Raw genomic sequence first — 25,463 nt, 5'->3', positions numbered from 1 at the left:
AACATATAGAAACCTACCACTGTAGAAATCTCCTAAATATATACATATATGAAAGGGACCTAAACAGAGTCCAAATAATACTATATAAACAATGCCCCAAATAGATATCTTATGTCACGAGGTAAAAACTCCTGTTCAGGAATATGTTACATAATCTTGAGTTGTTGACCAAAGGTGTTCCATGGGTCCCCCTCCAAAACATCACAGTCTATTGCCAAGGGTATTGATTACACTGCACAACCTGTTAATGAGGCCCTAATATGGAAGAAGAGATTTACATGTTATTAAGCAGAGAGAAACAAGTTGGTGTCTAACAAGAAGCTTCACCTCCACTGACTAACATTCATGGCTACCAGAGCAAAAGTTAATTATCAGTATTCCCATCTCCAAATCCTACAACTTACAACAGTAACCTGCCTACCAGATATATTGGTACAATAGTGTATAAATGTTATAGGTGTAACTAACCACTTTTCTAATTGAATTTAAGGCCCACTCCAAGAGATGGAATTCATACCTGGCACTGCTAAAGTGGCACTGCTAAACCTGAGAATAGATAGGTCATGGACCTAGTAGAAAACATAGTACAACTATTCTACTAAAGGAACATAGCAATAAAATGACATATTGATACACCCATAGACCAGTGCCTTGTTCAGCTATTATTAGAGACGCTCCTTCTTGCAACAAATTGGAATTAATACAGAGACCCACAACTGGATAATGTGCAGAAAGAGGCTTTGGAGCATTCATTCATAAATGGGATGTCTTCATCAAATCCCTCCTCTCAAGGCTCAGCGATCTATGGGGAAGAGGCAGTTGAAAGATTGTAAGAGCCAGCACTGATGGATGACCCTAAGGAAACAGTATCTCTCAGACACAACAGGATGGAGTCAATGTACATGTGATCTCATGAAGACTATGGTAGTACACACAATGTCTACACAGGTTCAAGCCTGACTGTGTCCTGGCACTGAGAGGGAAAAGTGGGCACAGTTTGAACCCTAACCTAAAAGCTGTATGAAAATGTTATCTGCTGGCAAAGGGAAAATCAGTTTTCTCCAATGGAGTCTCACTGGCCACACTTCACAAGTCCCATGCCCATAGTTGGGCAAGACAAAACAAACTCAGTGGAATTTTTGTAGATGTTTTGTCTCATTTTGCTTTGTTTAGGATTTTTTTCTTACTGTCTTTTGTTTATTTTGATTTTCATTTCTGTTTTGTGTATGTTTCTTGATTTCACTTGTTTTTTGATGAGGGATATCCTGTATGCTATGAATATATGTTTCTCTTATTGGTTAATGAATAAATGCTGATTGGCCAGTAGCCAGGCAGGACGTATAGATGGGACTATCAGACTTGGAGAATTCTGGGAAGAAGAAGGCAGAGAGGAGAAGCTTGGAGAAGGATCCTGGAAGAAGCTACCAGGAAGATAGGACACGTCATTCTCTGATAAAATAAGGCAATGGAGAAATACATAGATTAATAGTTATGGGTTAATCATTAAGAGAAAGCTAGTCAGTAAGAGGCCTAAGCCATAGGCCAAACAGTTTATAATTAATATAAGTCTCTGTGTGTTTGTTTGTGGCTAAATGGCTGTGGGCCCAGATGGGATAGAAACTCTGTCTACAGTTTTTAATGAGAAAGATTAAAAGAACATACAGTTGGGTGGATAAGGAGGTGGGATAGTATCTGGAGGCAGCAATTGTGGGAAGGGAAAAACATGATCAAAATATGGTATATGAAAATTAATTGTAGACGGAAAAAGAAAACCCACCTAAAAGAAAAATTTCCTATGAAAATAAATGTGACTTTTAATTTTTAGCTTATGCTAAAGTTTTTTTTAAAGCACAAAAGCAGCTGGGTGGTGGTGGCGTATGCCTTTAATCTCAGCACTCGGGAGGTATTGGCAAGTGAATCTATCTCTGTGAGTTCGAAGGCAACCTGGTCTACAGCGCTAGTTCTAGGACAGTTAGGAATGTTACACAGAGAAACCCCCCCCCTGTCTCTCATATATATATAGTGACAATTTATGCTAGAGAAGTATCAATAAATAATTTTCTAGGTTTCCATTATCTGTGCCTTTTTGATCCATTCCAAGTAAAACAGTCATTCTTCAAGGTGCCTCCTGGCTGGCAGCAGGTAAAATACATGCCCCCTCTTCAGAGGACAGACAATGACAAAACCGATGAACAATCACATACAGCTGACAAAACGCATGCCCATTAATTGAAAACTAAAATATAATAAATTCCAGGAATTTATTATTCAATCTTGAATTATAGTAAGTAACATTTTCTAATGCTATTGACATTCACTTGGATCCATAAAAAAAGCAAAGCAAGACACACCTTTCATGGACAGTTCTCTAGGTATTTATCTGAATACAAATATTATAGGCTTCAGTGTAAGTAAGGCTGCATGCTGAGAAAAGAATCTGAAGAGCCAGGAGGCATATTAAAATGAGTGCAAATGATGCAGTTCGCAGCAGAGAGCCATCTGTAGGCATACATGCATTTAATGTTAATAGAAAACAGGGGTGACAGCAAGAGATATATTGCATCCATTTCTTCTTTCTTGACAAGTCATTTAAAGTACAGAATATAATGCATAAGCTTGAGTACTTTCCAGGAGGTATATAAACATTTCTAAGTTATGTACAGTGGTAAAATAAAAGTGAAATGCAATATGGAAATTTTGGCTTTATGATTCATTTCATGTTTTAACCATATAACTATAACTATATAACTATAATGTGACACAATACATGGGACAATTGGTAAACAACATGAGCACTCCATTGGGCTAGGTCCTGTGGATAATACAAGGAAAGATGAAGCCTATTCCATTACTAATAATTCTAACATTTTTTAAAAAAAAATTAGAAAATACTAGTGTTGTTCCATTTTCATCAACTTGACACAAGCCTAGACGTATCTAGGAAGAATAAAACTTAATGGGAAAAAATGCCTCCATAAGATTAGAATGTAGGCATTTTCTTGATTAATGATTGACGTGTTAGGGTCCAGCATCACTGAGTAGATGGTCCTGGATGATATAAGCAAGCAAGCTGAACTAACTATAGGGAGCACGCCAGTAAGCAGTGTTCCTTCATGGCTTCTGCTTCAGCTCCAGATTCCTGCCTTGAGTTCCTGTCTTGGCTTCTTTCACTGGACTGTGACCCAGAATATATATGCCACATAACCCCTTTCATGGCATCTTATCATAGGAATGGAAAGCCCAACTAAGACACAAGTGGAAAGACAAGGCAGTACACACTCAACTCCAGCTATTTCCAAATATAAGTGCTATAGGAGATCAGAAAGGACATTATTATGTGCTGCAAAACCCAGAGGTAACATCATGTAGAAGACAGCTCTAGGAGCATATGAATAACCACATGAAAAGAATCAAATAGGTAGTTTATCTTACCTGGGGAAAACCAACAAACAGCGATGTTCTATAAACCCACTGAACAAGAATGGCCTCCTCATATTAAGTAAAATTTATGCCAGAATTATGTCTTTTTATAGAGAAATTGGTTTTTTTCTTAAAGCTAATCCTATCAAGTACAATTCCAGATTGAGCCTACTGTTCAAGAATCATTATTAGCAGGACATCAGTTTTCTCTCAAAATATTCCAAATTGAACTATAAACTTGTGGTCATCTTATTCATATAAAGAATTATACTTATATTATTATGCCTAGAGTGGGAGACATTTCAAGGCAGGCTGAAGAGAGCTAAGATGTCATTAGAGGCTAAAGCTCATTTATTAGATTGTTATTGTTATCATCACAGTAACTTCACCACTGCAAGAAGGTGGATCTCATCTTGAAATCTGGATTTATGGCAGGAAGAAGGATGGTGAATGTTGTTTTACCTCTGTCACAGTGGCCGTGCTTTAAATTACTAGCAGCCAGGCTACTCAGGCCATAGCCTAAGGGCAATTCTGTCCCCCTAGACAATGGCTCTGTTGCAGCTGCTGAAGGTAACTTTACCTAACTCCTTCTAAGACAACTCTAGATTCAAAGGCTAGGGTGAAAACCTGTGAGCTCAGAGAGTTAAGAGCAGCAACTGGCTATCTTTCTCTCTTTGCTAGCATCCCAGAAGGCTCTCTTTCTACACTAAGCTCCTCCCTGCTACTTCCTAGCAACTAGTTACTAGCCCTGTCTCTCTAAGCCTAGGTTAATTTTATTTAGTTAATGCAAATGCAACACATCTTTACATAATTAAGCAAATTGCATAAAAATGTAACACATCTTTGTCTAGTTAAACAAATATATCACAACAGGTGAAAATTTTTGTGGAACTCCAACAGATTTTAACATACATATCATTTTAGGTCTTTAGAGAAAGTCACTTTTAATTTCAAAAGAAGCTGGGAAGAATGTAAGCCTGGTAGCATGCACAAGGACAGTTCAGTTCTGCTGCCTCCAAAAACAGGCAATAGAGAATCCCACAGGAAGCCATCATACATTTTCATACCTGTTTATAAGTGAATCAATTGAATTATTTTTTTAACATTACTAGGTGTTAGGCACTATAATAGAGATAAATAATAAAATGGCTTCCCTGGAATGTATATTGCAGCCAGCAAAGGAAACACCAAACAAGAGTTGTTAAAGACCATCATGAACAGAAAATCAAAAGAAGTCACAGGAAACACCAGGATTGGCAACTGTCTTCTTGAGGATGTGTCATCTCAACCAAGCCCTGGAAAAGGAGGCACAGAAAAGGGAGAATAGTTGTGTTTAGTCTAAAGGAAATGTAAACTTGCAGCAGGCTTAACAGCAAAATGCAATGACCAGACACACATTTTTTTTTTTTTTTCTCAATCATCAAGACTGCAGAGTAAGACTGGATTAGACATAGACAACAAGTCATACAAGGAGACTAATGTAGATGTCCAAACAGAACATGACTAGGAAGTAGACATACAGACTCAAGACATTAAGAAGAAAGATGATAAAATAGGAAAACCACTTCTGGATAACATGCAGATTAGAAGCTGCCTTTGTGTGACCCTGCTTTGATGGCTTCTATTCGTTATCACTTGACAGGATCTAGAATCTCCCTGGAGAAAAGTAGTTGAGTTAGGTTAACTGGAGGGGTTAACCTCAATATGGGTTACACATCCACTGAGTATGGGTCCTAGACTGCACAAAAAGAAGAAACATGAGCATCCATTACCCTCTGCTTTCTGACTGCAGATACAGTGAACAGCTGCTTTAAGCTCCTACTACCAGGATCTCCCACCATGATGGACTTCACCCTTCAACTGTGATCCAAAGTAAACTCTCTTAAGTTGCTTTTTTTTTAAAGGTACTTCATCATAGTCATAGAGAAAGGAACTAGGACACAAGCAAATGAAAAGTCAGGACAAAAAAGGATAGACTCTACTGTGAGAGGAAAAGCTGAAGAATATCAGAAACACAAGGATGGCAAGAAAGTGTGGGAAAATAGATGGGTGACACAGATTAAAATAAGTCCAAGTGAGATCTACAACTAACTGTCTCTGTGCAAAACAGTCAGTATTGGCCACAGATTGTGTCCATACACACTATGCTGCTTGCCAAAACGCTGGGATCATCAGGGGCTCCCAGGGAGGTACTGTACCCTCCTAGATAGAGTTGTCACAGAACTGTGAGCTGGCTATAGAGGTTCGACCTGGGGCGGCATACAGAGTGTGCAGAGAAACAACTAGAGCAGAACAAGCTGTGAAGATGAACCAGAAGTGTGGTGCAGACCTGATGCTGAGCTGTTTTACAAGGTTCCTGGAGGGACTAGCATGAGGAATATTTATATAAATACATGTGGCCCTAGTTAGTAAGTGACAACATTGCACTGTGAGAAATGTGCTAACCTTGGAAGAATCTCACCAATGAACACTGATACCTAGGTATTTCCTAGACTTAGGGGCTTTCCTCGTGATATCATTGTATGTTTGGATACTGAAAGTAGGTACAGATGGGATACTATCAATAGTAGAAAGCCAATATATTAGTTTATTTTTTGTTGCTGTGATAACACCATGACTAAGAAAAGAAAGAGTTTATTTGGGCTTACGGCTCTCTAGGGATAAGAGCTGTCACGATGAAGAGGCATGGTAACAAGTGGCAGTAAGGCATAGTAGCCAGAATCTGAGAATTTATATCCTCAGTGAGAAGCATGAATGGGATTAAGTAAATTGGAAGCAGTGTGGGGCTTTAAATTCTCAATGCTGCGCACCCATTGACATACTCCTCCAAAAAGGCCATACCCATAAACCTCCCTAAACAGCATCACCAACTAGGAAACAAATGTTCAAATACCTGTGCCTACTGCAGACATTTCTCACTCAAATCACTACAGACAGCATGCTATTAACCATAAATAAACATGGAAAGAACAAAAAGGAAGGTAAGAATTCTACAAGCATTAGGCAATCTGCCTTCCATACTGGTGAAATAGCCACCCCCCCCAATCCCTATTTTGCAGATGAAGAAATAGAGGCCCAGAAAAATTAAAAAGTAAAATTTGAGAGTAGGTAAAGACAGAACCTGTACTACTGACCTCACAGCATGCATTGATTGCCTTATCTTTGTTCTCATAATAAATCAGCTTTAGCTTAATAAAAGTTGTAGGACTCAGCCTAACAAAAATTGTATTTTTTGTTACCATAATAACTAAGGTTAAACAAGGTAAAAAATATAAATACAAAGAGTAATGATAGCCTGAAACAAATACACTGTTGATTTAAAAACTTGAGGGATAAAAGAATACCTTCAAAAAGACAAAAGCAGAAGAAAAAAATGTTTATTTTGGTAACCATGTTGCTATAGCAACACCATAACAATCCTCAGAGAGCTTTCACAGAACAGTAATAAAGCATATACATAGGTCTATCAATAATATCAAATAAATATCAATCACCATAATCTTGCTAAATTTGGTAATGGGGAAACCCTTGTAAACTGTATTTATACAAATCACCAATACATCTGTCAACTTCTGTTTACTGTTTGCATGTGCCCTCCAAGAGAAGGAGTAAAAGAAAACAGTATACTCTCTGCCTTGGGTCTCTGACCATATGACCTACGGATGATACAGAATGTGAACTAAAAAGTAATAAAGGGTTAGCTGACCTTAGAACTAACTACATAATATGAATAAAACATATTATTTTCTCGAAGTTCAAGAGATATATAGTACTAATATATATACAATAGAGTCACATTATATGCCTAGAATAAAAATGTGATACAAACTTCTAGGTTTAAATTATGTTTTCATGGCCCTGTGTGTGCTGGAATAATTTCTGAGCAACATGAAAGAAATAAATACTTTTCTAGGTATTCCCAAACACATAAGTATGGCCATACATCAGCCAGTGATAGTTTGCATTTTCCTGCAGAGATTTGCACCTTGCACTACAGGAGGTTGACCAGATATCTGAAATGGTTCTCTTAGAATGCCACCCTATGAAAACCACAATTCTGTATCAGTTCTGTGTTCTATACACCCTTGATTATTCCAAATAAGTTATACATTCATTTTTAACATGTATACCCCCTAAGCTACATCCATGAATGACAAAAAAAAAAAAAAAAAAAAAAGTGCTTCAGAAAAAACAAACAGCAGAAAGAGATGACTCAGCAGCAGAGGACTGGGCCCAGCATACACATGGTGTGCTTCTAGAACTTCAGTGCCAGAGTATCTGACATCATCTATGCACATTTCTTCCAGCTGTTTCCACCCATAAACTTAAATATTCTCTATGTTAATGGATTCCCAGACTGTGGGTCTGGTTTGGCTTTGGAAAGTTGGTCCTGTGAACTTTTATTAACTGCTTTAGATTTCATTTGTTTTGTCTGCTTATCATGGAAACTGCCAACTATGACGAAAGGATTTTTTAAGTTTTTTGATTTACTTAAAAGTGAACTTTTTTTTCAGATACAATGGTGTTTAATAATTAAATACTTGCATAGAATATACTGTGAACATATTCATCACTTGCCCAGATCCAGACTTTTCTGGGAGATGGGTCACTGGGCAGGCTTGTGGGGAATTATCTTGATTTTGACAACTGATGTGAGAAGACACATCTTGACTGTGGATAGGCCACTCTCTGCAGAATATAGAATGGAGAACACAAGCTCAGCGCTAGCTTGCATTCACCCTCCGTTTCTGGGTATAGATGTAATGGGAGCCAGTGCTTCGAGCTTCTGCTGCCTTGACTTCCACTCCATGACGGACAGCACCATGAACAGTGAGCTAACATAGAGCAATCTATACAGCAACAGAAGGCAAGCCAAGAAGCAGCCTCTTGCTGGTTCCCTTCTTCCCAACAAGCTCCCTTCTTTCTCCATGCCGTGTGTGTGTGTGTGTGTGTGTGTGTGTGTGTGTGTGTGTGTGTGTGTGTGTGTGTGTGATTTCACAGTTAGAATTCTGTGTTCCTAAAAAGAACTTACGTCCCATCCCTCAGGGCAGATAGTATCCTATGGCTTAACTTTACTTGGGACAGTCTCTATTTGGAACTGGAAGAAGAAATGTTGAAGAGGTACAGAGAGGTATATATGACATCACTGACTTCTGTAGGCTCCTGTTATTTGTGGGGAATTAGACAATTACCTTTTTCCCCCTAAGTTACTCAAAGCAAAACTTAATTTGACTTAAAACCAACTCAGGGTTTTTATTGAGAAGGAGGAGCTCCATTGTCACCAGGTTTTTTTCCTTTGTGTGTAAAAATTCAACAAGAGCAAGACTAAAGGGTGGAAAGGAAGCAGGGAGAACCTCAGAAACCAACAGAAAGAAACTCCCTAGTTCCCTTTGATCCTCCATGGTGCTGTATTCCACATGGTGCTGTAGAGCTTTCCAGAACAGAACTGCCCAGAGCCACAGGGAAGAACTCAGACCCACTTAGAGAAAGGGGCAGCTGACCACAAAAGATATTTTTTAGCAATACCTGCCTTACTCTCCCCAAGCACAACTGAAAACCATACCTCCATACCACCCAACCAAGGGGGGTGGGTGAGCATGGGGATGCTTGCCAAGTGGTGAGTCAGTGAGGCTGAGCTGGAAACTGATACTTTTAATTCCTTAATACTAGAAAGAAACAAGGTTCTAGTGTCCCTAACAGGACAGTGTCAGCAAGGCCAATGGGGAACTTCTCCAAGAAAGAAACAGGGCATTACAAGCTGGTAATAGAAAGCATGCGACTTTCTTTTCACACCTGGAATCTGTGAGGTTCATGGTGGATGGATCTCCATCCTCACTGAGAAGCAGAGACCATGAGCGACACTGGAAACAGCACTAGTGGGCACTTTTCTATCACCTCAGCCCTAAGCCATCAAGTGGTCTTGATGGAGAGCCTCAAACTCAGTACCACTGAAGTGGAATGATGGAGTGTGAAAATGGGTTAGCAGCACTTAGCTTCCCTGCCCTCTGGGATTGGTGGAGCCAGTATGAAGCTGAACTTCATACCAAAGCCCCACCAAAAAGAAGGAACAAATGGCTAGAGGCACTGTGAACTAGTGCTCTACTTCTACCCCTCAGTGGAAAGAAGACGCAGAAGAGGCAACCTTCAGGCCCTAACTACAGCAACAAAACAATGTAAGCCAGACCTCAAATTCCCTATCTCCTGGAGTATAGCAGCAGGAAGATAATTTTACATCCCAACGCAAAAACATGGAAAACACAAGATGGTGACCTTTCCCAAGAAAAGTGTGAGACCAGGGGATAGATGAAGTTTCACTTCACTAATCTAATGCAAAGGCAAGGCATTGTGAGCCAGGGCCCCATTTTCCCAGGAGCAGTATCAGCAAGCCCAGTAGAAATAACACATTTGCAGTATTAGTCAGGGTTCTTCAGATAAACAGAAACAATAGGTCAAATGGAGAGATGGAAAGAAATTTATTATGATTAACTAGGCCATATAATAATGGAAGCTAGTAAGTCCATGATGTAAGTAATGTAAGTAACTGCCTAATATAAGTTGTGGACCCAGGAGGGTAGCAAGTATATTTCTGGTCCAAGCTAAAGACCCAAGAGCAAAGATCTCAGTACATGTCTAAGCACCAGAAACTCTGATCTTAGGACAGAAAACAAATGCTACACAACTAACTTTCCACTTTCCCCTCAATTTTATTCTCTGTGAATCCTCAACAGATTTCCCAACCACACTAATCTTTACCAACTGACTCATCTTTACCAATTCAAGCACTAATCTCTTGGAGAAACACATACACATACACACACACACACACACACACACACACACACACACACACACACACACACCAAAAATCATTGTGCCAGCTATCTGGGTATCCCTTATATTAGTCCACAGACATCCACCACCAAGCCAGAATCAAGACACCACAGTATTAATAGAATAGACCAAACACTGTCATGAATCAGATGTCAGAATTATCTGACAAGAATTATACAGTAGCTAATACAAATTTTTTTAATTAAAAATCTTTTGAAACAAAATTTTAGAAAGAAAGAGAACAAAGAAATCACAACAAAGAACCAAGTAGAAGTTATAAAACCAAAAATTATGGTAACTAAAGTAAACTTATACTATGAAATATAAGAATAGAATGAAGGCAGGATAGGAAGATGAAGGAATTATGAAGACATGAGAAGGGAGGACAGCCTACCAGACTAAAGTTGGGTTGAAGCTTTATGTCAGCTAAAAACCAACAATCTCAGCACAATTAACATTTGCTTTATAAGCTACTTACATAAAGGCAATTATTTTTATTTTAAAATTAAAATGCTAAAAAAAAAAAAAAAAAAAAAACCAGTAAGCCAGGCCTGATGTGTAGGACCTTGAGTTGTGTTTCACTCCTCTCCCAAATACTTCTGGGAATCTCCCAAACTATTACGTTTCATTTATAGTACAGATATTCTAACTTCCCACATCTTGCGATCAAGAGTTCTACTTTAACAACTGTAATTCTGTTTTCATGTTATTAAGTCTCAAACCCTGGGATAAATAAATGGCTGAGGAGCCTATTTAACATATCAACCTGGCTGCCACTTTCTCCCAGTTTCCCTCAGTCCCTACCCAGGAACAGGGGGGTATGGCTGGTATACCTCATCCTCTACCTTCCCCACGAGGCTCTTCCCTATATAATTCAGCCATTGTTGGTTAGTGGCTCCTTTTTTTTTTTTTTTTTTTTTTTTTTTTTTTTTTTTTACCTTTTGCCCTCTTGGCTCCTGCACCTGGTTCTCTTCTTTCCCCTCCCCTCTCCCTTCTCCTGGCTCTTCTCACATGGCTCAGGGTCACATCTGGACTTTACCAGATGTCTCTGCCTCTGGCTATGTTCTCCCTTTTATCCTAGGACAGTCATCCCCTTCCTTTTTATTTCCTTTTCTCACCTGGATTTCTTAGCAACCCTTTGAAGATAATAACTTCAGAACTGACCAAAGTCAGAAGTATAGCTCTCCCTCATGCTCTCCTGGTGCACCATTCTTCCCTGACCTCTTCTTTCTAGAAGTCCTGTGCTTAAGACCTATGTTTGAAATGGCCCTTAATAAATCCCAATTCTGCTTCATGCTGGTTCACCTGGAAACTAATTTCTATGGTGAAGCCAAAGACTGGCTTTATGTGAAGAGAGGTCTCTGAAAAGAACTGTCAGGTTGCTGGGCATGGCAGGATGGAGCTGTATCTCCACCCAAGCCCCTGTACCGACGGAATGACAAAGAATGGTATCAATAAACCTTTAAGAATTTACCCAGTGTGAACAAGGGAGAAAGCAGAGAAGGGGCGCTTTAGAGATTTGTGGAACAATAACAAAAGAGCTAGTCATATGATGGGACTCTCGTAGTCTTACAAGCTGTAGTCTTACATGTGATTACCATGGAAATCTGGATAAAAAGTATACAAGCTCTCTGTTCTTTCTTACAACTGTGTGTATATACGGTTATCCCCAAATCAGAAGTTATATCTAAAAAGCCAATGGAATCCTGAAAAGAAGTATTTCTAATCAATAAGCAAACATTGTAGCTCTTCAGTTCTTTGCCCTAACACCAGCTGTGATCAGCAGCTTTCTCCATAACCATTGGAAAAGACAGAATTGACCAGATAGATAGCATTCTAGCCTGCTGGCATCACAAGCTTACCTAATAGATTTTATAGCTTAGCTTTTTAAAATAAAACAAACAAAAACACCTCTATCACAAAAGACAGTCACAAAGTGAAGACAAGTTACAGAATGGAAGAAAATAAAAGCAAAACATACATCCGATATACAACTTGTATATTTCCTAAAACATATAAACAACTACAAAAACTCAGCACTAAGAAAATAAACTAGCCAGGCAGTGGTGGTGCACACCTTTAATCCCAGCACTCGGGAGGTAGAGGCAGGTGGATCTCCGTGAGTTTGAGGCTGGCCTGGTCTACAGAGCAAGTTCCAGGACAGGCTCCTATAAATGGAGGTTTCTCTCCTGTCTGCCAGCTCCCAGATAAACACTCAAAGACTTAATATTAACTATAATTGTTTGACCAGTGACTCAGGCATATTACTGATAAACTCTCACAATTAAATTAATCCATTTTTACCAATCTGTGTAGCACCATGTGGCCGTGGCTTACTGGTAAATGTTCTGACATCTTACCCCTTCTGTGGCTACATGGCATCTCCCCAACTATGCCTTTCTTTCTCTCTATAACTCTGTTTGGATTTACTACCTAATTATATTCTGCCATATTATAACCCAAAACAGCTTTATTCATCAACCAATAAAAGCAACACATATTCACAGCATACAGAAGGACATTCTATCTCAGGCTCCAAAGCTACAGAGAAACCCTGTCTCAAAAAGACAAAAGCAACCAAACAAAAATGACCCATCAACCTTTCTTTCTACCCACAGGGTGGTCCAGTATGATGGTTTCACTGCACCCTACTTTAAGTAAAGGCATGTACCACCATGCCTATTATTATGTATTCTTTTTTTCTTTTTGGGCTTTCAATTTGGACACATGGAAAGTAATGCTTTTCCACTTTCTTTGCTCACAGAAAAACATATATTTACTTGATTGTTCTAGGAAAACTAGTACAGAGTACACACACAAACAGACTTTCTCTCACACACACATTGAAAAGGGCAAAAGCACAACATTTAGGAAATACTGAAAATTATTCATATCAAAATAGTTTTTTTTTTTCATAAATGAAAAGCAAGGCTAGGAAACAAAGAAGAATCACCAAATAAACTTAATGTCTGATGGCAGATTAGATTATCTGGTGTATATATCCTCAACACAGGAATAGCCTTGCCCTGAAATAGGAACATTTGAACGTTGCTGAAGAAACTGGCATCTCCGCCACAGACACAGCTGTCCATTTTAGACATTCTCTTTACTGTACTTCAGGTTCTGGCTAAAATTTTTCTAATGGACATAGACTTTATCTTATTATTATTCTGTATTGAACTAAAATTTATTTTGTATTAGGGAAGCTAGGCTACCTCTTTAAATCAAATATGATTGTGTTCGGTCTGGTTTATTATATGTTGACATAACTGTTTAACTCAGAAGGAATTATATTTAAAGTTTTCCCAAGTTCTCTTGGAACTATCCTACATATTCATAAAATATGAGCTATCCATATTGTATATTATATAATAGACTATAAGCTGCACATAATAGAATATAGGCTAAATCACATAAGAGATATGACTATTTTGGATTCTTAAAGTTGGCTAATAAACATTCACCAAAGAAAATTTTAAAAAATTACTTTTTACCAAAACTTTGAGTATAGTTTCTTATTAGGAAGTATGTTCCTACTTGCTACACTAAGCTAAAGTCAAGCAGTGGAGGGGAAGGAAGATGCCCTTGTTTTACACAGTGAAACCAGCCTGGGCTATACAAAACACTGTAAAAAAACAAAGGGATGTTGTAGTTTTCTTCCTATTCCTGTGATAAAGACCATAGTGAAAAGCAACTTGGGGGAAGAAAAGGGTTTATTTCAGCTTATAGTTTATAGCACAGTCCATTATAAAGGAAAGTCAGGGCAGGAACTCAGGCAAGAACATGGAGGCAGGGACTGAAGCAGAAGCTATGAAGGAATTCTGCTTGCTGCTTGCCCCTATGTCTTGCTCAGCCTGCTCCCTTGTACAACCTAGGACTATTTGCCCTGGGGTAGCACCACCCTCTGAGGGCTAGACTCTCCCTCATCAATCATCAATCAAGAAACTGCCTAAGAGACTTGCACAAGCCATTCTGCTGGGGACCTTGTCTCAGTTTTAGTTCCCTTTTTTTGTCTTCAAGTTGCCAGAAAAAAAAAAAAAAAAAAAAAACCCTAACCCACACAGAGTGGAAAACCATGTGATCACCCCAACATACAAAAGGAAGAGGAGCAGCAACTCTCACTAAAGTGCAGCAACCACTCTCGATTTAAACCTTAAGACGCCAGAAACACAAGAATTTCTCATGCTGATAAACAGAATCTTTAAAAATCTATAGCAAAGAAACACAGCAGACAAGTTCACACTGAGTGATAAAGAAGATAAATGCATATCTGCAGTTTAACATCCTGTACCAGTTGGGTTTAACAAAATGAGGGAGTTCTGTGAACAACCAAACTAAGGCCTCTAAGATGAAGAAGGGCAGAGTCAGAGGGGTTGCCAGCAGATGCAGGGAAAAACCAGATGACCATGACAAACTAAGAAAAGGTACCATGCCATATGGCAGAGTATAGATAAGAAATATGGGTTAATTTAAAAGGTAAGGGTTATCTAGCAATAAGCCTGAACTATTAGCGGAGTATTTATAATTAAAATAAGACTCTCTTGTGGATATTTGGGAAGTGGCTGCCAGGACAGAAACTTCTGCCTACAAGGAAGGGCTAGGAAGGTACAGCTGATGAAATAAAAGGGAAGATTTGATTGGATATTATGTGATAAGGTTTTATGCATATTATATAAGTCAACTGGAAAACACAGATTTAATTAAGCAAAGGATCTAGATATATAAACAATGTATAAAAATTAATTGCATTCAGAAATATTAGAACATCTCATGAAAAAAATATTCCATTCCCTAACAGCAACAATAATTACATACAAATGTATAAATACCTTAAAATTTATTTAAAAGTTTTAAGAACAACTGAATAATTAGAGGGGAGATAGGTAAAGTTTTTTGGGGTGTGAAAATGTCAATTCTTAAGATACCTAATTACACTAAGAAATTAAATAAAACCAGAGTCTAAATCATAACATGAAATCTGATAACTGATTCTAGAATTCTAGAAGACAGACTACACTAAAAAAAAAAAAAAAAAAAAAAAAAATGAAGACTTGCCAGCAAAAATATGATAATAAGGATAGCCTGAGGATAAAGTGGTTAAGCAAGGTACTGACTGATTTGCAGACAGTGAATCAATAGCACCAAATAAAGGGCCCAAATTAAATTATAAATTAATAAGCTATATTTCAAATCAGGGGAGAAAGGAAGACAAAGATGTCAGAATAACAAACTAGACATTTGGAAAAAATAAAACATAAAATTATAAGTTTATCTCACATCATGTATAAAAATTTACTGCAAATATACTAAAAGGCTAACTATAAAACAATACTATAACAAAATTCATACAAGTTCTTTTCTTGTAGTTTTGAGATTATTGCTTTCATTTCTCTTTCCAGTGCTGAATGTCTTGCTTGCAAGATTTATATTTCACCTTCTGTTAACAAACATTGGATTTCTTTTATTAATACCTTTTCCTTTGTTATACAAAGTCTTCATAGAACTGTCCACCAAGACTCTTCCCTTTCTCAGGCTATGGAGGTGGGATCAGGATGGTTACAAAACCAGTGAGGCTCTAATGGGTCTTCAGACTTGAAGAGAATGATGGAAGGAAGGAAGGAAGGGGTAGTGTTCATGGCAAAGAGACTTAAACAGTACCTGTTTTCTATCCTTTTCCAAAGTCAGAAAACCCAAATTTTTCCTTTATTTCAAAAGCTACCACCTCATGTTCTCCCAATAAACTCCTTCTGTGTTGAGGCTAGGATTAATAAGTCTCATGACACAGAACCTCAGCAGAATTTGGCACAGTATATTATTTTTTAAAAAGAAAAGAATATACACCAAAAGTTAAAATTGACAAGGCAAAAAGATAAGCAACCATGAGAAAATATTAACATATATAAAGTATAAGGACAAAACATTGAAAACTCCATGCATTGGGGATATAGCTAGTTGGTAGAGTGATTGCCTAACATACACAAAGCCCTGGGTCTGATCCACAGCACCACATAACCAGGTGTGGTGACACATGACAACACTGGGAAGTAAAGGCAGGAGAATCAGAAGTTCAAGATTGTCCTTTATTACATAAGACTCCCATAAACTAATAACCCAACAGAAATTTGGACATATTATGTGTGCAGGAAGAATTATCAATGTGCATGTGAAAAATGCTTCATCTTCAGTAGCAGAAAAGAAATATAAACTAAATATCCTGGAGGCAACATTCTTTCATGCATGAGAATTAAAAAAGGATGTTGATATTTAAAAAAATGTAAAGGATGGCCAGTTCCTAAATACTTGGCCAAATTTAATTAATGATGTCTTCTCAAAGGGCATTTTGTTTTAATAATCATCAACATTCTAAACTGGTATTTGCTTTTGGTATTTTTGTTTCTGAGAATTTACCTCATGAAAAAACATGTTCAAAGGAATATAAATAGTACATATATAATAAATAGAAATATTATAAATATTCAAAGGAGAAATGGTAAGTAAATTACTATATATCTCTAAGAAAACCATACCCACAGTAAAAGCAAGATGGATCTGTATGCATTAATGTACAACAATTTCCAGTACATACAGTTAAGTGGCAAAGTCACAGAACACAGTTAATATATTATTGATTTTAAATATCAACTAAAAGATACCAAGTTACAAATACAACAGGTCTATTTATAATAAAGGTAAAGAAAGGCACAGTAAAGGATATAGGAAAACATACAGCTGGCCTGTTACTCACAATGCCCCTGCCTCAGCTTCCTGATTGCTGGCAACATAGGTATGTACCATTAGGCCACCCAAATCTGTTTTCTTTCAGACTAAGTAAGAGACAGAAAACACACTCCAACCTTTCATTTTTGGATTCACTGTCAGTTTTATACTTGTCAAACTCCTGGCTAAGAGATTGCAGCTTTTCTTGAAGTCTCTTTTCTCGTTCAACACTTCCTTGATAAAATTTCATTTTTTCTTCCATTGCTTTCAGTTTTTCTTTCATAGCCTTAAATTCATGAAGAATTAGATAGCTGACGCCACAGTATTTACAAACTGTTTCCTCAGGAGACATCTAGAAAACAGAATATACATTTATTGAAATGTTATGTTTTTAATTGTGAAAACTAAAGTTCAACCAAAGATGCTATGTAACCGTGCTGGTGATAAAGTAAGTATACAGTCTGCTGTGCTGCTGAGATAGTCATTATAACCCTGCCTACATCTGGATAAAATTTCTAAAACGAACACAAATCTTGAGAAGAGAAAGGATTTTCTCAAAAGAAATGATTTTTCTGTGGCATCAGGAAGAAATATTTACTTTTGAACTATCTTTCACAAAACAAACTAAAAGTGCTAAAAGAAAATCCTTACAACTTTAGTTCTGAGTTTTCTATAATGTCAGAAGGAACCCATAGCCTTTTGCTGCCAACTACACTAGGACCCCCTTATTGCGGTAAATAAGGATCAGGATAAACAAATAGGCCGAATAGATGTTTATTCAGGGAGAAATAACTTACAACCTAGACAGATGAACACCAGGAAATTCAACCCGATCCTCTCCTGTCCCAGTCACGCCAGAAAGAGAGAGCACCTTCCTGGCCCCCTCCGATCTCCTTCCTCAGGTCACCTCCGCCCATCGCTCCACCCCCCAATGGGCGTGGTCAGTGCTACAGAAGGACTATCTCACTACAATTCCCCTTTTAGTCTAAAGAAATGATTTAGGCTTAATACAAAACTATATACAAAACAGTGAATAACAAGTGTGCTCTAAGAAAAGGAAAATCGAGAACAAAATGACCTACACCCCCTAGATCAGTGGTTCTCAACCTATGGGTCCAGACTCCTTTGAAGTCAAATGACCCTTTCACAGGGGTTTGCATATCAGATATCCTCCATATATGATATTTACATTACTATTCTTAACAGTAGCAAAATTACAGTTATGAAGTAACAATAATGTCATGATTAGAATCACAATATGGAGGAACTATATTAAATAGTCACAGCATTAGGAAGATTGAGAAACACTACTCTAGAAACCTCTGACTTTTTCAGATATTATTTTACTCATTTACAAAATTACGGAACTGAATCAAATAAACTCTACACACTCTTACTGAGCTTTAATAATTAGGACTTTTATAGAATTTAACATTCTGTCCAAAGCTACAATAGGAAACACATTTTGAACTTATTTCTTCTTTGCTATATTTATTTTATGGATTAAAACTGTGACTCTTTTGAAATTGCATAGCCAACTAAAAGGTGAGGATGTTAAAATTAAACCAAAGTCTTTTTAAGAACCAATACTTACATATTTATACACCATATTATATTTATCTACCATGGGCATGTAGGTTCTTGTGTCCTTCAAATAAAATGTGTGTGTGGCTCTGATCACCACAAGGGCAGTGAAAAAGCAAGCCTTTTTCTGTCTCAAGAATGAATGGCCCTTGGGTAGCCTATGTTTGAGTTGCTTTTCATAAAGGTAAGAGTTCCAGGGCACCAAAGTAAAATCAATTCATAGATTGTTCAATAAGGACTTAAAAACAAGACAAAACAAACAAACAAAGAAAACCCACAATATCTCATCATGGCTGGGAATTCAGTACCTGGCCCAAAATTGCCTCCAACCAACTACCTCCTGCCTTATCGTCTCCAACACTGGGAACACAGGCAATATACCACATCTGGTCAAAAGTATTTCTTCTTAATGTAACTTCCCTTGATACAGAAGAAAGTGTCCCCATAACTATGTTATAGCACAAGGAGAAAGAAAAGTGCCCCTGTAACTGTTATAGCATGTGGAGGAAGAAAGTGTCCCTGTAACTGTTGTAGCACAAGGAGAAAGAAAAAGTGTTCCTATAACTATTTTATAGCACATTTACCTAACCCTCGCACAAGTGTCACTTGGTAACAAACGTTATAAAATAAAATCATCTCACTTAAATGTTAACAATTTCAAATCAAACACCAGAATGCAATGTGTGAATGATTATGTTACCCCCCCCCTCGCCTCTGATACCAAATACACAGATTTATAAAACAGGTTTGAAAGAAGTCATAAACAACCTGCTTTAAGCTTTAGATGTGTTCTTAGAGATGTATAGTTTAGTCTCTATTTTGACATCCCAAAGGATGAGAAACTCCTTTCCAAAGCAGCCTATTCCATCTTCTGCTAATTTTGTCTCATGTTCACTCGAATCACTCCCTAGAACATCAGCAATCCCCAGTTACCATGCAAAACAACCCTGTAGTGAGATAGCATAAAGACCCATACCAAGACAACCCCAGTCTCTCTCACACAGGGCTCATTCTAAGATCTGAAAACACCCTGCTTCTTCTAACAGTTCAAGACAGGTACCAGGAATATGTCATGCTTTCTCTTTCTCTGATAACCACCTCTAGTTCCTTCAGTTTTTTCATAGATAACAACCTTTCTAGTCTCCATCTCATCCTAGTTTTTTCTGAATTTGTTCTATGTGTTTCTCAGAGTGCCATCTAGAATGGAATGGCTCCATGTAGATGATCTTAGAGAACAGAACAAGAAACGCCTCCAAGCATCTTACTAGCAACATTACTAGCAGTACTTTCTAATAGAACCTGAGTATGACTCACTCTTTCATACTTTAGTAATTCTATGTTATGCATAGAATTATGTTAACTGATGTATATATATATATATGTATGTATATATATATATATATATATAACAACTGATGTTAATCAACACCCCATATTTAACTATACACATTCTGCTCTACTTAATAATGTGACCAACTTTGTCTACCCATCCACCCTTGTCATTGTTGATTGATAGCCCCAAATTACACGTTGGACACAGAAGACCCAACCTCTGGGCAGGAATAAACCAACTAGGTCTGAAAGTATTGAAGAATTAGGCAGTTAGGTTTTCTTAGCAATTATAAGGGTGAAGCATCCTGTGTGTGATACATAATTAGTCACATTACTAGGCTGAAACACTCTCAGAGAAGCTAAAAATAAGATACTGTGGCTCTAATAAAAGAAAAAAATAATAATGGGAAAAGTCTATACCTTATGCCTGATGGCCTTCAAGTTCTCCACCCTAGTTCCTTTTGACAGCTGAATGTCCTACTTACATTTTAGGATTTCTGTCCAGACTTTTTATCCTTTTTTTTTTTCCTTTACACTACTTATCCCTTCAAGCCAGTATTTCCCAATCTCTTCTGTGAGCACTGGGCTTTCAAAAATGCAAGCGCAGAACTACAAATGTCAATGTAAGAACATATCTTACATCATCTACACTCAAATATGCATCTAAAACAGCATCTATATCACACATACGTGTGTGTGTGTATGTATATGTATATGTATATGTATATATACATAGGTTATATATACATGCACACATATAAAATATATGTTTTGAGGCTGGAACTTCACACACCACATCACCTTAGTTGATAATGGTCCCACTTACTAAATACTGTTCCAATTCATCTAATTATGAAAGTATTATCTCTACAACTAGCCTAAAGTTATTCATACCTACTCTAAGAATAGTATGACAAACTTTATCAGGCATCTTCATAAAGTCCATGTATTCTATGCCTAACCACAGACACAAAAATGAAATGAGGGCTGGAGAGATGGCTCAGAAGTTGAGTACTTGTTGCTCTGGCAAAAATCTAGGTTCAGTTCCCAGCATCTAAATGGTGGCTCACAGCCATCCATAACTTTAGTTCCAGGGGATCCAATGCCATTTTCTCACCTCCATGGGAATCAGGAACAAATTCAGTACATATTTATATATGCAAGTAAATCACTCATATGAACACTTTGAGAGAGAGAGAGAGAGGGAAGGAGGGAGAGAGAGAAAGATAGGGAAATGGGAAAGATAGACTGACTGTTTACTGTCAAGCCTCACAAACTCAAGTCAATCCCTGAGACCCACATGATGGAAGGCAAGAATCAGTTGTTCTCTGACATCTTTATGTGTATTGTGACACACATAAATGCAAATAAAATAAGTATAATAAAGAAAAATTTAAGTGAAATAGCAAGGCTCATATGCTACCTTAATGAATGTAAAATTGATCCAAGGGTTACAGTCTTCACTCATGCACCCTTAGTCCAGGCATGGTAGTATAGGCCTTTAATCCCAGCACTTAGGATGTACAAGTTGTGGACTTCTAATAGTTCAAGCCTGTCTGGTCTAAATAATGAGTTCCAAGTTTAGCCAGAGCTATATACTATAACTCAAACACACACACACAACAACAACAACAACAACAACAACAACAACAACAATAAAACAAACAAATCATAACAACCAAAAAAGAAAAAATCTAAAACCTTATAAGACACACTTTAATAATGTACTCTATAGTCCTGTCTGGAATTAAAATGAGGCTTATTTGTCATTCAATAGCATTTCATACATGGAACAGTATTTGCATATTATCTCCTCTCTAACAGGCTTCAAAATAACAAGAGTGACTCTTCCATCCCATTCAGAGTATTGTCAGTCCTTGGCAAGCTCATCTGTTCATGCCAAGAGACACAGATGGGTATTTCCTATGTCTGCCTGCTCATCTTGAGTTTTGATCCATTCTCATTAATTACAAGGTTCTGTTGCTTACTCTAAGGATTTTAATCCCTAAACTTTTTCTTTTAGTCAATCTTTTTCCTACTCCTAGAAAATGTCCTATCCTTATTCTAAAGAAAATTCTTGATGGTTAAAATAGACTTGTAGCTGGAAGCATGAAACAAACCATATAAGCTTCACATTGTGAATGGTATTAAAATATATACATTCATCATAACAATCAAGGAATGAAAAGCTAAGATAAATAAAGCAATGCATTTTAGAGGTTTCCTAAATGCTCATCAAAGAAAAACACAATCATCACTGTGATCTGTAAACAAGACAATACAATAATAATAGGCCCAAAAGAATGGTCTCCAGGTTGGCCAGCATAGCCTGGATCCTTTAATTATCTCTTAAAAATAAATATGCACTCACAAATTTTCAGCACTGTTCAATTATAATTTTCTACAAGCAAAACTGTAACAGAAAGGATATAGCCATTTTCAAATTCTTAGTATCTGATGAACTAATTGCTTTTCTGAAGCTTGAGACATTATGAGATACTGTAATTATGGACCCAAATGGAGCAAGTAAAAGTTATCTATTTGTTATGAATTATAATTCGTGCTTCCTTTTTCTAACTCAGTGTTCTATCATCTCATTTTCAAAGTAGCATAATAGCCATTGTTAACAGGAAGTTCCTGCCGCTTCTGCTGGAGGAAGCATTAACAAGTAAAGTATATTAAACAAATGCAGATTCACTTAAACATACACTATAGACAAAATTAAATGCAGTATTTGTACTCTTGAAATTATAGTTTCTTAATGTAAAAATCATGATAACTTTTAAAAACTAAATTAGGCTTCAAACCTTTGACCATACTTAACTATAAAAAGCATCTAACATCCTCCTGCTGCCAAGTTGAGGCATTCCCTGCTCCAAAGGTTGGCCTCCTTTTTCTTTGTATAAGTCTACCACACACCTACTGCCTTTTTAAACTTTTGCTTATATAAGAGAAAAGGAACAAGCTGTAGACAAATATAACAGTGACAACAATATAAAATGTTAACACTTTTAAGATATTTTGCATGTTAAATGTCTTTCCAGGTGCCTGTTGCAGAGCACGAAGAACTGAGTTTGGTTTCCAGGATTCACATGACAGAAGAAGAGAACCAAATCCTGAAAGCTGTCCTGTGACCTCCACATGTACTTTGACACAGGCACACCTGTCATGGCAAGTGAAAGTATACATATGCACAATAAATAAGCTAAATATTATTTTAAAAGTTAATGCCTTTATCTAAAACAAGTGTTTAGTAAATTTCAGCCAAACTGGCAGAAAATAATTTCAAGATGAGAGAGTGAACCTTTGGAACCACTTGCCAGACAAATCAGTTGGCCATTTCCTAAGTCCATCAGGATCATTCCTCTTTATTAAGTCAACTTTATAGTTCATGTCATAGCAGGTATAAAAGGAACTCACAGCTACATTACACTTAATACAAAAAGCCTGAGTGCAACCGCAGTGGCCATACCTGACAGGGACTGGGGTAGGTAGATCACACTGTCCTTCCTCTCCTCCTTTACTATCTCTCCATTCTAATCCTTGGCCTGATGGTGATAACCTGTTAACCTGTTTACAGATGCCCCTCCTCCTACCTCACCTCCATTCACTGGAGACTCCAACTTTTAGTTCAGATCCAGCGTCCCCTTAGCCCTTGCCTGTCTCTGTAGACAATTCTTTGCCTTGCTACATCCTAGTTGCACTCTCCCATCTTCACACCACACTCCCTGGGGACCCTGCCTCTAGACATGAACAAGATAATCTTAGCTCTTTCCTGAAGTCTCTCTCAGCTTTTTCTTCTAGCCCATTTCTATTCCTCTATGCTATTGACTGACCTGCAGAAGTACTCTCTGCAGGCTAATTCACAGCCATCACACTCTCCTAAGATCCAGAGGGCAACAGAGATCAAGGAACAGAACACCTGCCCAACAAAGACAAGACCAGATATCAACACCAAAATTATCTCTATCATCCCAACCTCAGATGCCTATACACCAGTGCAAAAACACAGTAACAGCCAGGACAATATGCCTCCACCAAAACCCAGTAACCCTATTAAAGTAGACCTAAGGAATGCAATATAGTAGAAGCCCAAAGTGAGGACTTCAATTTGCAATTATGAGTACCTTCGAGGTACTTAATGAGGAGATGCATAAGTCCCATAATGAAGTCTGAAAACACAACCATGGGGGATGAAATAATGAAAATTCAATTCAAGACATGAAAATAGAATTTAACAAAGAAATAGAATCACTAAAGAAACTTCAAACTGAGATAAAACTAGAAATGAAAATTTTAAGAAGTCAAATATAAACATCAGAAGTAAGCCTCATCAGTAGAGGACAAGACATGGAATGGCAGACTCTCAGACATTGAAGACAAGGCACCAGAAATGGACACCTCAGCCAAAGAAAGTGTTAAACCTATAAATAAATTTAAAAATCCATACACATATGTCCAGGAAATCAGGACATATAAAATGACCAAACCTACAAGTAAGAGGAGCATAGGAAAAAGAAGAAACCTAGGTCAAAGTCACATAAAGTATTTTCAATAAAATCATTTAGGAAATTTTTCCTAACTTTAAGATGTCTATAAAGGTACAAGAGGCATACAGAAAACAAAATAGATTGGACCAGAAAAGAAATCACCCATGACACATAATAATCACACACTAAATATACAGTACAAAGAAAGACTATTAAAAGCTATGTGTAACACAATAAGACAGATCCACATTTCACTTCTCATGGAGACTCTAAAAGCCAGAAGGGCCTGGACAAATGTTCTACAAAAAGAGACACCAGCCTAGATTACTATACCCACATAAACTATCAACCACTACATGTTGTGGCCCACAGAAACTATCAACCACAGAAATGGCTCCCCTTCATCTTGACTTAAGGTCAGAGGGTTCAAATCTACTATATTTCTCTCTCAAGATTAAACAATAGAATGTTTGGCCTGAGATGTGGCTAAACTAATGGATATCTTACCATGACAACAGGGTATTTGGCCCAAGAAGTAAGTAATGTATGCCTTACTTTAACAACAGGATATTCAGCCTAAGGTGTGGCTATTGTCTATCTTGCCTTGACAACAGGATAACTGGTTTAGGATGTGGTTACTTGATGTTTTGGGTATTGAGAAGGTAATTATGATTGCTTGTTCTTTGCATCTTGGCAAGGAAGTCTCTTTGCCTTCTCCCACTTTTGATTGAGGTATATAAAGGCTGTATATAATAAAGTTGGGGCTTTTCCCCCAGTATTTACTGGAGCACCCTCCCAATTCTATCTTGTGTCTCTATCTTTTATTTAGTATCTTTAATTTTCCTAACTGTCATTTCTTAAACCACATTTCCCCTCTCAGGCACAAACACAGGCAATGACAACAATAGATGAAAAAAAAAAATTCCACAATAAAATCAAATTTAAGCAATACAACTTTACAGAAAGCAAGAGAAAAAAACGTTTAATCTTAAAAGGTTAACCTCACCCAAGAAAACCCAAAAAATATTCTCAGACCAGCAAACCAAAAGGTGGAATGTAACCTAAACCATCACAACAAAATAACAGGAA

General features: G+C 37.4%; 1 protein-coding gene across 1 annotated transcript in view; it reads right to left on the bottom strand.

Annotated features, from left to right (window-relative positions):
* The window catches only part of Lekr1 (leucine, glutamate and lysine rich 1), a 167,492-nt gene that overhangs the window by 126,996 nt on the left and 15,033 nt on the right, over nucleotides 1–25,463 (bottom strand). Inside the window, exon 3 of the mRNA XM_051199068.1 lies at nucleotides 17,106–17,320. Coding sequence (XP_051055025.1) covers nucleotides 17,106–17,320 — 215 coding nt within the window. The remainder of the gene's footprint in view (nucleotides 1–17,105; nucleotides 17,321–25,463) is intronic.

The sequence above is a fragment of the Phodopus roborovskii genome, unplaced genomic scaffold (assembly GCF_943737965.1).
Source record: "Phodopus roborovskii unplaced genomic scaffold, PHOROB, whole genome shotgun sequence".
Lineage (NCBI taxonomy): Eukaryota > Metazoa > Chordata > Mammalia > Rodentia > Cricetidae > Phodopus > Phodopus roborovskii.
This window is presented reverse-complemented; position numbering and strand designations above follow the sequence as displayed.